Source organism: Carcharhinus amblyrhynchos, chromosome 7, assembly GCF_965287045.1.
Source record: "Carcharhinus amblyrhynchos chromosome 7, sCarAmb.v2.hapA, whole genome shotgun sequence".
NCBI classification, from domain to species: Eukaryota; Metazoa; Chordata; class Chondrichthyes; order Carcharhiniformes; family Carcharhinidae; genus Carcharhinus; species Carcharhinus amblyrhynchos.
Genome location: NC_137330.1, coordinates 13505618 through 13519650, shown reverse-complemented (window position 1 = coordinate 13519650; position 14033 = coordinate 13505618). Strand labels below are relative to the sequence as shown.

At 44.7% G+C, this 14033-nt stretch overlaps 1 protein-coding gene across 1 annotated transcript in view; it reads right to left on the bottom strand.

Annotated features, from left to right (window-relative positions):
- Positions 1–14033, bottom strand: part of col9a1b (collagen, type IX, alpha 1b) — a 123637-nt gene that overhangs the window by 21171 nt on the left and 88433 nt on the right. The window contains exons 25-29 of the mRNA XM_080193166.1: positions 11186–11221; positions 11013–11057; positions 6506–6538; positions 417–563; positions 244–298 (exon numbers count right to left, since the gene is read on the bottom strand). Coding sequence (XP_080049292.1) covers positions 244–298; positions 417–563; positions 6506–6538; positions 11013–11057; positions 11186–11221 — 316 coding nt within the window. The remainder of the gene's footprint in view (positions 1–243; positions 299–416; positions 564–6505; positions 6539–11012; positions 11058–11185; positions 11222–14033) is intronic.

Sequence of the window (14033 nt, the reverse complement as noted above, 5' to 3'; positions counted from 1 at the left end):
TGAGTCTGTGTATATTATAGAGGGTTATGCTATATAAGCCTGTATATGTTATAGTGAGTTATGGTTTATCAGTGTATGTATATTCTGGTGAGTTATGGTATATCAGTCTGTGTATATTCCAGATGGGTTGTGGTATGTCAAAGTGTTTCAATTTGGGCTACAGTAGATTTGACGGGAATTTTCCTACTTTTGCACTATAAAAGCAAAACGGTCGACACTTAATTCTAAGAAAGAAGTACTCACCTTGCATCACTCTCATGCACACTTGTCTGATGTGTTGGTCTGTAGGCTCTTTACCCTAGGAACGGTCATGTTTAAAGAAGGAATAAAAAAGACAATGCAAATTCAAGATTTGTCGTGTAAATATAATGAATTCCTTGGAGCATGAATAGAGTTCAAATTGTACTCATAATTACAGGTGGACCCTGTCTCCCAGGTAGGCCAGAAAGTCCCCGATCTCCTTGTAGACCTTGTGCTCCGGCAGCGCCACGGCGACCCTGTACACCCGGCAGACCACGGATGCCATCTTTACCACGAATTCCAGGCTCACCAGGTTTACCGATCTACAAAATTGAAATGAAAACTCTCTGAATGTTGAAAGCACAAATTCTGACCTCTTCTCTGCAGCATCTAGCTTCACCTGTATCTTCACTGACCCCAGGATCGCTTTCATGTCACCCACCCTTCCCCAGCAGTGTATTGGTAACCTGGCCAAACAGCTTGATCACCAGCCTGCAAAAGCTTCCAATAGGCAAAATGGTGGGCAGGCTGTAAAAGTGGGAGAGTTTTCTGGTCAGCCATACTGCAGAAGGTAATGGCAAACCATTGCAGTAGTGTACCAAACATAATCATGGAGCAATCCAATGGAAATTCATGGTCACCAACATCCTCTAGGGCACAGTACTTGAAGGAAGAGGAACAGGATCCTTTCCTAGACCTACAGGTTGTGAATCTACTCAACATCCTCCAGCATGTGGATCTACTCAACATCCTCCAGCATGTGGATCTACTCAATATCCTCCAGCATGTGGATCTACTCAATATCCTCTATAATATTATCCTTCAGCCTGCACTATATTCTTCCGGGATGGTAGGGTGGTACAGTGGTTAGCACAGCTGCCTCACACTGCTAGGGACTCGGGTTCGATTCCCGACTTGGGTCACTGTCTGTGTGGAGTTTACACATTCTTCCCATGTCTGTTTGGGTTTCCTGCAGATGCTCCGGTTTCCTCCCGCAGTCCGAAAGACATGTTAGTTAGGTTTCTCGGCCATGCTAAATCCTCTCTCAGTGGACCCGAACGGGTGCCAGTGTGTGGCGACTAGGGGATTTTCACAGTAACTCCATTGCAGTGTTAATTCAAGCCTACTGGTGACACGAATAAATAAACTTAAACGTAAACAGTGTTTTGTTTTTAAAACCAGAGTTGAGCATCGTCTAATCAGGGCATCGCGATTCACCTCCTCTCCTTCCCTGTTTAAGATTTGGATGACATGGAACCTGAAAAAAGATACTTGTTCCATTTGAACTCTTCACACTGCTGACGTGTCTCAGCAGGCTGGAGGTTGAAAAGAATTGTTTGATTGAGCAGATGCAGCACGGATTCGTTAAGGGGAAATCGTGTTTGACGAATTTATTGGATTTCTGTGAGGATGTGACTAGTGTGGTAGACAGAGGGGAACTGGTGGATGTGGTGTTTTTAGATTTCCAAAAGGTGTTTGATAAGGTGCCTCACAAAAGCTTGCTAAGGTTAAGGTGTATGGAGTTGGGGGTAAGGTGTTAGCGTGGATAGAGGATTGGCTGTCTAATAGGAAGCAGAGAGTTGGTAATCAATGGGTGCTATTCTGGTTGGCGGTTGGTGACTAGTGGAGTGCCGCAGGGATCAGTGCTGGGGCCTCAGCTATTTACCACATATATAGATGATCTGGAGGAGGGGGCTGAGTGTAGGGTGACGAAATTTGCTGATGACACGAAGATGAGTGGAAAAACAAATTGCATGGAGGGTGTGGAAAGTCTGCAGAGAGATCTGGATAGGCTAAGCGAGTGGGCGAGGACCTGGAAGATGGAGTATAATGTTCATAGCGAGGGGGATTGAATATAAAAGTAGGGAGGTCTTGCTGCAGCTGTATAGGGCATTGGTGAGGCCGCAGCTGGAGTACTGTGTGCAGTTTTGGGCGCCGCACCTGCGCAAGGATATTTTGGCCCTGGAGGGAGTGCAGAGGAGGTTTACTAGGCTGATACCGGAGTTGAGGGGATTGAGCTATGAGGAGAGGCTGAATAAACTAGGCTTGTACTCGTTAGAGTTTAGAAGAATGAGGGGAGATCTCATTGAGACGTATAAGATGATGAATGGGATGGATAGGATAGAGGTGGAGAGACTCTTCCCGCTCAAAAAAGACAGTAGGACTAGGGGGCACAGGCTCAAGATAAAGGGGAGGCGGTTTAGAACGGAGTTGAGGAGGAACTTCTTCACTCAAAGGGTGGTGAATCTCTGGAATTCTCTGCCCGTTGAAGTGGTGGAGGCTGCCTCGCTAAATATTTTTAAGAAGCGGGTTGATGGGTTCTTGATAAGAGAGGGGATTAAGGGTTATGGGGAGAGGGCGGGAAAGTGGAACTGAGCCACAACAGATCAGCCATGATCTTATTGAATGGCGGGGCAGGCTCGAAGGGCTAGATGGCCTACTCCTGCTCCTATTTCTTATGTTCTTATGTTCTTAGCAAGTGTGAGGTTATCCACATTGGCAGAAATAATAATAGGAGAGATTATTATTTAAAAGGTGAAAAGCTGCAGCATGCTACGGTGCAGAGGGACCTGGGGGTCCTTGTGCACGAGTCGCAAAAACCCAGTCTGCAGGTGATCAAGAAGGCGAATGGAATGTTGGCCTTTATAGCGAGGAGAATAGAATATAAAAGCAGGGAGGTCTTGCTGCAACTGTACAGGGTAATGGTGAAGCCACAGCTGGAGTACTGTGTGCAGTTTTGGTCGCCGCACTTTCGGAAGGATATATTGACCTTGGAGGGAGTGCAGAGGAGGTTCACTAGGCTGCTACCGGAGATGAGGGGGTTGGCCTATGAAGGGAGACTAAATACTGTTGGCCTGTACTCGTTGGAGTTTAGAAGGATGAGGGGAGATCTTATAGAGACATATAAGATAATGAAGGGGATGGATAGGGTAGAGGTAGAGAGATTCTTCCCGCTCAGAAAGGATAGCAGGACTAGTGGACACAGCCTCAAGGTAAGTGGGGGGGGCAGTTTAGGTCAGAGTTGAGGAGGAACTTCTTCACTCAAAGGGTGGTGAATCTCTGGAATTCTCTGCCCGTTGAAGTGGTGGAGGCTACCTCACTAAATATATTTAAGTCACGGGTAGATAGGTTTCTGATAGACGGGAATTAAGGGTTATGGGGAGAAAGCGGGAAAGTGGAACTGATCCACTTCAGATCAGCCATGATCTTATTGAATGGCGGGGCAGGCTCGAAGGACTAGATGGCCTAATCCTGCTCCTATTTCATATATTCTTATGTTGAACCATGACGTGACCTCATTGAACTTTTATCAATTCACATTTGACATTTGGAAATGATGTTCTGTGTTGCCTTGGCTATGGGAGGCAAAGTCAGAGGAGTATATGTGCCATGAGTAATAGTTGCAAAGCAGTGAGCAGCTGGAATGCTGAAACACCGTAGTGGGTAGTGAGGTATTTGAAAAATGAGCAGCAGCAAGGTCAAAATGTCGATCCCCACAGCACCAAGTGTTGCCTTGTTCATTTCTGTGGCATGGAGATTCTCATCCTTCCTCCAATGTAAAAAAAATGGTACGGCAAAGACAGCACCAATGCCCCTACTCTCTCAGGAGGCTAAGGAAATTTGGCATGTCCACTACAACTCTCACCAACTTTTACAGATGCATCATAGAAAGCATCCATTCCGGAAGTATCACAGCTTGGCATGGATCCTATTCTGACCAAGACCCACAAAGGGTCATGAATGTAGCCCAATCCATCATATAAACCAGCCTCCCATCCACTGACTCTGTCTACACTTTCTGCTGCCTCGGAAAAGAAGCCAGCATAATCAAAGACCCCACACACCCCGGACATACTCTCTTACACCTTCTTCCATCAGGAGAAAGATACAAAAGTCTGAGGACACGTACCAACTGTCTCAAGAGCAATTTCTTCACTGCTGCCATCAGTATTTTGAATGGATCTACCTCATATTAAGCTGATCTTTCTCTACACCCTAGCTATGACTATATCACTACGTTTTGCACCCTCTCCTTTCCTTCTCTATGAGCAGTATGTTTTGTCTGTATAACGTACACAAAACTGTACAAGAAAGGTGGTTTCAATGAATACCAATACATGTGTCAATAATAAATCAAATCAAATCAAAAAAGTTAAACAAAGCTACGCTGGCAGTGCTGAAATATGCTGGGAATTCCACATCACTCTCAGGTCTGCTCAGCCAGGCTAGCACATTGTGGTTACCAGCAGTATTCAACACTGAAATAAACTGAAATTCTTTGCAGGGGTCAGAGTTTTGATCTTGTTCCTCCTAAGCATACTAGCATCCAATTATTAATGACATTATTTGTCAGAGTGAAGTCCCAATGCACACTTCTAAATTTTGTTTTATGCCTGTTACACTACACAAGAGCTGACAACTCAAGGTACTGCTCATACTAAGTTGCAGGGTTTTGATTTATTCTTTTTATGGGATGTGGACATCGCTGGCAAGGCCACCATTTAATGCCCATCCCTAATTGCCCTTGAAATGGTGGTGGTGAGCTGCCCTCTTGAATTGCTGCAGTCTATGTGCTGTAAGTATTGTTCTTGCATGCTATCCTGACAAAGCATATCGCTCAGAGTACCTAGGGGAGAAGAAAAAGAGAGGGTGCAGAGTAAAGCATTGCAGCTATTGGTAGAGTGTAGAGAAAGATCAGCTTAATAAGGGGTAGGTCCATTCAAAGGTCTGATGGCAGCAGGGAAGAAGCTGTTCTTGAGTCAGTTGGTACATTATTTCAGACTTTTATATCTCTTTCCCAACAGAAGAAGGTGGAAGAGAGTACATCAGGGGTGCATGGTGTCCTTGATGATGCTGGCTATTTTTACGAGGCAGCAGGAAGTGTAGACAGAGTCAATGGATGGGAGGGTGGTTTGAGTGACGGACAGGGCTACATTCACAACCCTTTGTAGTTTCTTGCAGCCTTGGTCAGAGCAGAAGCCATAGCAGGTTGTGATACATCCGGAAAGGATGCTATCTATGATTGATGTTAAGAGGGGGGTTTTTTTGCCAGTCATAAAGATGAAGGTATGAATTAATGTCTGCAAAGTCAAGAAAACAAAATTCCAATTTCTTGTTGACAAGAAACTTATTTTTTCCATTGAACCCAATTTAGCGTCCCTGCCTATTATGATTCCCACCACTGACAGGCGTGGAAAGTTGCACCCCAATATTACACATGAACCTGTTACATCATCATGACAATATGAGATGAAACAATAAATGAAAGGGAATTTCACACAGAAATATCACTCAACAATTGTAATAAGGTTAAGGAAATCCACAGGAAGGCAACCAGTTTTTACTAGGCAAGCACTGATAAAATACCAGCAGCAACAGGAAAAGGCTCTCAAATGACATAATCGATTGCTTATGGATCTCAATTAGCCTAAGGGTAGGCAGGCCAGTCACCTCCTGTTCCACTGTTGAAATGCCACTGGTAATGGGAAGGCAATGAGCCAGTACTGACCATCACCCCCCTTCCCCCCACCCAATCCCAACACCCATCATCACATCCAAATTTGCATCCTCCCACCTCCCAGCCTGCTCCTGAGGAGGGTGTAAACCTCCAGCCAATGTCAGCATGAAGACTTTCTGATCTCCAATCATTATTCCACAGTCTTCACATTGCCATGTAGCTTAAACCTGAACGCACTTCAAATTTGAACCTGTCAAATCTATAAAATCTACCTGTATTCTATATGTGTGAGGTTTTTTCCATTTAGCAGATGTTTTATATTTGTATTGTGATAACCCCCAGGAATTATATGGGGAATCTCTGACTGACCTCCCTGTAGGACTTGTTGAATACGAGCTCCCTGAGGGTTGGTAATTAACTCACCAAGTGGAGTTCGTATACTGAGCCCTGTATGAAGCATGCCCCTGAGTGAGTCCACTATTCCATTATCCCAATTGGGACCTGTCTGTGTTCACCACAAGCTTGTGGCTTTGGCTTTACTTTACTTTTGCAATAAAGCACTGTACCATTGCAGTGGCTCTATACGTGTATATATAGGTATGATAGCAACTACCAGTTTACATAAATGTAATGTGTAACCTCTGGGTAAATTAAATTGTAGATTTAAAACCTAATGGCCTGGACAGAATTCAACCCTTCGTGTTTTATGGATCAATCAAATTGCCTCAAAGTCTATGCTTTGTTGCAGAATGAAACCCAGCTTACAAAGTTCCAATGCAGAAAGGGATGAATTGATTTGATACTTACAGAACCCTTGGGACCAGCCTTCCCGACATCACCCTGAATAAGGAAAGATCAGAGGGAGGGGAGGAACAAAGAAAGAAAGCACAAGTCAGTCTCCACCTTTAGCATATCAAATATCAAACTTTATACAAAATGTGATAAAAATTTTAAACACAGATTACAATAAAATAGAGTTCCTATAAAAATCCTGAAAAACCTAAAGTAATAAGGGGCGGCACAGTGGCACAATGGTTAGCACTGCTGCCTCACAGCGCCAGGGACCCGGGTTCTATTCTCAGCTTCTGTGTGAAGTTTGCACATTCTCCCCGTGTCTGCATGTGTTTCCTCTGGAAGGTCGGTTTCCTCCCACAGTCCAAAAGGTTAAGTTGATTGGCCATGATAAATTGGCCCCGTGTCAGTGGATTAGCACGGTAAATATATAGCGTTCAGGGGATAGGGCCTGGGTGGGATTGTGGTCAATGCAGGCTCAATGGGCCAAATGGCCTCTTTCTGCACTGTAGGGATTCTATGATAGCATCTAGTTCATAATAGGCATGCTTTGCATTTCTAAAATATTTCAATCTGGAAAATATAGCCTGAGAAACAGGCACTAAGGAGATGTAAAAGGCACATTACTTTCTGATCTTACATATGGCTCAGCCACAGCACCTCTGCCAGTCTTCATCCTCCTACTACTGCTCATCGAACTCCATCAACTTTGCACTTTGTGTGTCCTCCAAATGTCTTTTTAAATGCCTCAATGCAGTTCATCTCACTCCGGAGGAACTTCAGGTGGTGGAAACTTCCGCACTCTAATCCCTCCTCTGGGTGGCACAGTGGTTAGCACTGTTGCCTCACAGTGCCAGGGACCCAGGTTCAATTCCCAGCTTGGGTCACTGTATGTGTGGAGTTTGCACGTTCTCCCCATGTCTGCATGGGTTTCCTCCAGGTGCTACAGTTTCCTCCCACAGTCCGAAAGACATGCTGGTTAGGAGCATTGGCCATGCTAAGTTCTCCCCCAGTGTACCCAAACAGATGCTGGATTGTGGCAACTGGGGGATTTTCACAGTAACTTCATTGCCATGTTAATGTAAACCTATTTGTGACACTAGTAAAGAGGTTTCTCCCAACCTCCCAACTGAATTATAACAAAAAAAATAGAAGGACATGGTGGCAGGAGTAGGGTAGGAAGAGACTTGCAGGGAATATGAACATCAGGACAGACAGCTGGATTGGGTGGCCTATTTCCTGTGCTGTACACTCTGTACAATTCTGTGTATTTAAAAAAATTAAGGATTTTAAATTTAATTTGTTTGTCACTGGAAATGATAATGCTTATTTTGTGATGCAGACATTAATTTTGTGATGTCTCTGTAGTATTTTGTGACAGCTCTTAGAGTAGACTGAATATTTTGCACCATGGAATTGCAGTTTTGAAGACTAACTTAAGACTTTCAACACTGCAAATATCTGCAGTACCATTATTCTCCAATCAGTGGTGCTATTGAGCTAGATCTCAACACAGCCTCACCACATGGCTCCAAGTCTCTATGCAAGTCTTTATCCTAATAACTTTAACTTCGGGACTTTAACTTTACAAATATTGATTGGAAAAACTATAGTTCAAGTACGTTAGAGGGGTCAGTTTTTGTCCAATGTGTGCAGGAAGGTTTCCTGACACAGTATGTAGATAGGCCAACAAGAGATGAGACCACATTGGATTTGGTACTGGGTAATGAGCCAGACGAGGTGTTAGACTTGGAGGTAAGTGAGCACTTTGGTGATAGTGACCACAATTCGGTTACGTTTCCCTTAGTGATGGAAAGGGATAGGTATATACCGAAGGGCAGAAGTTATAGCGGGGGAAAGGTAATTATGAGGTAATTAGGCGAGATTTAGGATACATAGGTTGGAGCAGGAAACTGCAGGGGCTGGGAACAACTGCAATGTGGAGCTTGTTCAAGGAGCAGCTACTGCGAGTCCTTGATAAATATGTACCTGTCAGGCAGGGAGGAAGTGGTCGAGCAAGGGAACCGTGGTGGACTAAGGAAGTTGAATCTCTGGTGAAGAGGAAGAAGGGGGCTTATGTAAAGATGAGACATGAAGGCTCAGTTAGGGCACTTCAGAGTTACAAATTAGCCAGGAAGGAGCTAAAGAGAGAGTTAAGAAGAGCTAGAAGAGGACATAAGAAAACTTTGGCAGGTAGGATCAAGGAGAACCCTAAAGCTTTCTATAGGTATGTCAGCAATAAAAGATAGATTAGGGCCAGTCAGGGATAGTAGTAGGAAGTTGTGCATGGAGCCTGAAGAGATAGGAGAGGCACTAAATGAATATTTTCCGTCAGTATTCACGCAGGAAAAAGTCAATGTAGTCAAGGAGAATACTGAGATAAAGGCTTTTAGACTAGACGGGATTGAGGTACATAAGGAGGAGGTGTAAGCAATTCTTGAGAGTATGAAAATAGATAAGTCCCCTGGGCCGGATGGGATTTATCCTAGGATTGTCTGGGAGGCTAGGGAGGAGATTGCAGAGCCTTCGGCTTTGATCTTTATGTCATCACTGGCTACAGGTATAGTGCCGGAAGACTGGACGATAGCAAATATTGTCCCCTTGTTCAAGAAGGGGAGTAGAGACCACCCTGGGAATTATAGACCAGTGAGCCTTACTTCTGTTGTGGGCAAAGTTTTGGAAAGAATTATAAGAGATAGGATTTATAATCATCTAAAGAGAAATAATTTGATTAGGGATAGTCAACACGGTTTTGTGAAGGGTAGGTCATGCCTCACAAACCTTACTGAGTTCTTTGAGAAGGTGACCAAAGAGGCGGATAAGGGTAAAGCAGTTGACGGGGTGTACATGGATTTTAGCAAAGTGTTTGATAAGGTTCCCCATGGTAGGCTACTGCAGAAAATACGGATGCATGGGATTGAGGGTGATTTAGCAGTTTGGATCAGGAATTGGCTAGCTGAAAAAAGACAGAGGATGGTGGTTGATGGGAAATATTCAACCTGGAGTTCAGTTACAAGTGGTATACCACAGGGATCTGTTTTGGGACCACTGCTGTTTGTCATTTTTATAAATGACCTAGATGAGGGTGTAGAAGGGTGGGTTAGTAAATTTGCGGACGACATTAAAGTCGGAGGAGTTGTAGACAGTGAGGGTGGATGTTACAGTTTGCAGAGGGACATAGATAAGCTGCAGAGCTGGGCTGAGAGGTGGCACATGGAGTTTAATGCGGAAAAGTGTGAGGCGATTCACTTTGGAAAGAGTAACAGGGTTACAGAATATAGGACTAATGGAAGGAATCTTGGTAGTGTCGATGAGCAGACAGACCTCGGTGTACATGTGTATAGATCCCTGAAAGTTGGCACCCAGGTTGATAAGATTGTTAAGAAGGCGTACGGTGTGTTCGCTTTTACTGGTAGAGGGATTGAATTTCGGAGCCGTGAGATCATGTTGCAACTGAACGAAACTCTAGTGCGGCCACAGTTGGAGTATTGCGTACAGTTCTGATCGCCGCATTATAAGAAAGATGTGGAAGCATTGGAAAGGGTGCAGAGGAGGTTTACCAGGATGTTGCCCGGTATGGTGGGAAGGTCTTATGAGGAAAGGCTGAGGGACTTGAGGTTGTTTTCGTTAGAGAGAAGAAGGTTAAGAGGTGACCTAATTGAGGCATACAAGATGATCAGAGGATTAGATAGGGTGGACAGTGAAAACCTTTTTCCTCAGATGGTGATGGCTAACACGAGGGGACATAGCTTTAAATTGAGGGGTGATAAATATAGGACGGATGTCAGAGGTAGGTTCTTTACTCAGAGGGTCGTAAGGGCGTGGAATGCCCTGCCTGCAGCAGTTGTGGATTCGCCGACTGTAAGGGGGTTCAAATGGTCAGTGGATAGGCATATGGATAACATTGGAATAGTTTAGGTTAAAGGGTCATTAGGTTGGTTCCACTGGTCAGCGAAACACCGAGGACCGAAGGGCCTGTACTGCACTGTAATGTTCTATGTTCTAATTTCATACATAAACACAATGTAGTTCTTAAAATACAGACACACACACAATTGATGTACTTTGGGGGTGGCACAGTGGCTAGCACCGCTGCCTCACAGCGCCAGGGACCCGGGTTTGAATCCCGGCTTGGGTCACTGTGTAGAGTCTGCACGTTCTTCCCATGTCTGCGTGGGTTTCCTCCATGTGCTCTGCTTCCCTCCCAAGTCCGAAAGAGGGGCTGGTAAGGTGGATTGTCTGTGTTGAATTGCCCTTTGGCATCCCAGGATGTGTGGGTTCGGGAGATTAGTGGGATTACAGGGAAAAGTCCTGGGAAGGATGCTCTGTTGGAATGTTGATGCAGACCCGATGGGCTAAGTGGCCTCCTTCCGCACTGTACCGATTCTACTTTACAATAGGAAGGAATCTTGCCTGGGTATCGCATACAGCCATAAATTAAAGTCCCTACCATCCCCATAACTTAAGAACAGAGTTCTGCAGATCCAGGATCACTCAATGATAAGTATCATGATCTCATTACCATTTCACCTCTGGGTCCATCAATACCTTCTCCACCAGGAGAACCCTAAGAGGGTAAAAACATTAAAAAGAGGGTTAAAAATTAATTATCAAAATCATGTGAAATTTTATTTTTCATAAATATTAAGGGAACTGCTCCATTATCTTTAACCCCCTTGTAATTTAAGGACTTACTTGTTCACCTTTAGTCCCATTCACGCCAACAGCACCCTGAAAACAAACACATAAAATAGACAAGTAAATGAAATGGGTTTTCAACATCATGAAGTTAAATATCCACTTTGTTTAGAATTTTAACCATATACGAAAGGGATCGACAGTCAGTCGGACAGACGGACACTATGTAGCCAAGCCTACAAACACGCACATGGGAAACTTCAGCCCTAGGGATAGAAATAGATATTTTTGAATTTTTTTTTATTCCATCCTTAAAGTTACGAAGTCAATGCTCAGAGTGGACCAGACAAACCCAAATCCATTCGTTGGTTTCTCCAAAAGCCAATTCAAAATCCAATTGAATCATAGAAACATAGAAGAGGAGGAGGCCATTCGGCTCCTCAAGCTAGCTCCACCGTTCATCACAATCACGGTTGATTCTCCAACTCAAAAGCCTAATCCTGCTTTCTCCCCATAACCTTTGATATCATTCACCCCATGTGTTATAGCTAGCTACCTTTTGAATACATTCAATGTTTTGGCATCAACTACTTCCTGTAGTAATGAATTCCACAGGCTCACCACTCTGGGTGAAGAAATGTCTCCTCACCTCCGTCCTAAATGTCTGCTCCAAATCCTCAGACTGTGCCCTGGTTCTGGACTTCCCCACAGTCGGAGACGTCCTCCCTGTATCTATGCTATCCAGTCTTTCAACACTGCAAATATCTGCAGTATCATTATTTTCCAATTAGTGGTGCTGTTGAGCTAGATCTCACCAAAGCGGCACTAGATGGCTGAAGTCTCTGTGCTAAGCCATGTTTGTTTATATAATCCAATTCAAGGTCCCCACAGGAGAAACAAACAAGATCCAAGCTGACAAGATGAGGTTCTGCACCCCATCTTGGACTTGATCTGATGTTTGATCTTTGCCTGAAGAAAGGTCAAATATCAAAGGCCGAGAAGCAGATCCAGGGATAGAAAGACGATCAAGGGTTTCAGGGCATCATGTGCGCGGCATGGTGGCCCAGTGGTTAGCACTGCTGCCTCACAGCACCAGGGAACCGGGTTCAATTCCAGCCTTGGTGACTGCGGAGTTGTTCATTCTCTCCATGCCTGTGTGGGTTTCCTCTGGGTGCTCCAGTTTCCTCCCTTAATCCAAAGATGTACAGGTCAGGTGGCTATGCTAAATTATAGCCATGCTAAATTGCCCCTTAGGGTCAGGGGATTAGCAGGGTAAATAGATGGGGTTACAAGTATTGAACCTGGGTGGCTTAATGGGCCAAATGGTCTCCTTCTGTACTGTAAGAATTCTATATCCTGGATTTTGCGAGAATAAGAAAGATGGGCTGGAGTCTATCCAAGCCACACTTTTGCAAATTGATATTCTCCCCCACTCAGCTGGAATTGGCTCTGAACACAGGAAAGTCTAGCTGGGGGACCTTGGTATGTTGCACGCCATGAGAAAGGAACAAAAAGAGCCGCAACTCAGAGTTAAAGGGCAGGCTACCATGCAGCCGATGAGATCAATCACAGTGACCCTGCAGACACAACTGGAAGGCTTCCTGTGGGTGCACCTCTGTCCTTGGCAGAGGTGGTCACCCAGCAGCTGTTGCTCAGATTCCCAACAGAATAGAAAGCTCTGCTGCAATGGGGTTTCCTCAATGAGGTCCAGCACCACACATCCAGAGATCAGTCCTGCTCTTTCTGATGCCGCCATTGACATTATGCAGTCCAGGTTTGAACCGGAGTTAATGGAATGGATTTTCAATAGTCAGCAGACTGGGATTTGGTGCAGTTATACTTGGAAAACTGTGTTGGCTGGAGGACGACATTGGGTCCCACCGCCATTGGGATAGTTAGTGACTTTTAAAGGGTTGCGGGAGGCTGGAGGTTAAAAGGACGGGGAAGACAGGGAAACCCACTCACCAACCATTAACAAGCCTTTACGCTACTTAAGGAATCTGTTAAGGGGCCTGTCTGGGACAGAATGGGATTTTCAATCTTTTTTTCCAGATGAAGACAAACAGTTTGGAGCATGTTAGTGCACAGCTGTGGGGGTCACCATAGGACAAAAGGAAGTTAATTTCCAACCGTGTTTGTTTATATAAATATGAGGGGTCAACTAACAGCAGGTCAAATGCTTGGTCAAACTTGGTGTCTATGGTCTCTTTGTGCTTTATCCTCCATGGTTTCCCCAGGAACTCTTGTTCATCTTGGCAAGAAAACAACACTCAACATGGCTGCTGTTTGCCTTTGGCATCAGTCCCAGTGTAGGCAGCTCCCAACTCCTGCGGGTGTTTCAATCCTCTCATTGGGCATCAAGGTCATCTCCTGCCCAATCAGCCCATTTAAAAATACCTAAGGAAAGATGTGTTGGCCTTGGAGGGGGTCAGAGGAGGTTCACAAGAATGATCCCTGGAATGAAGGGCTTGTCATATGAGGAGAGGTTGAGGAGTCTGGGCCTGTACTCGATGGAATTTAGAATGATGAGGAGGGATCAAATTGAAATTACAGAATACTCAGAAGCCGAGATAGAGTGAACGTGGAGAGGATGGTTCCACTAATGGGAGAGACTAGAACTGCAGAGCACATCCTCAGAGTGAATGGACACTGCTTTAAAACGGAGATGAGGAGGAATTTCTTCAGCCAGAGGGGTGGTGAATCTGTGGAACTCATTGCCACAGAGGGGCTGTGGAGGCCAGGTCATTGTGTCTTTAAGACAGAGATGGATAGGTTCTTGATCAATAAGGGGATCAAGGGTTAAGGGGAGAAGTAGGAGAATGGGGATAAGAAGCATATCAATCATGATTGAATGACGGAGCAGACCCAATGGGCTGAATGGCCTAATTATGCACCTATATCTTAT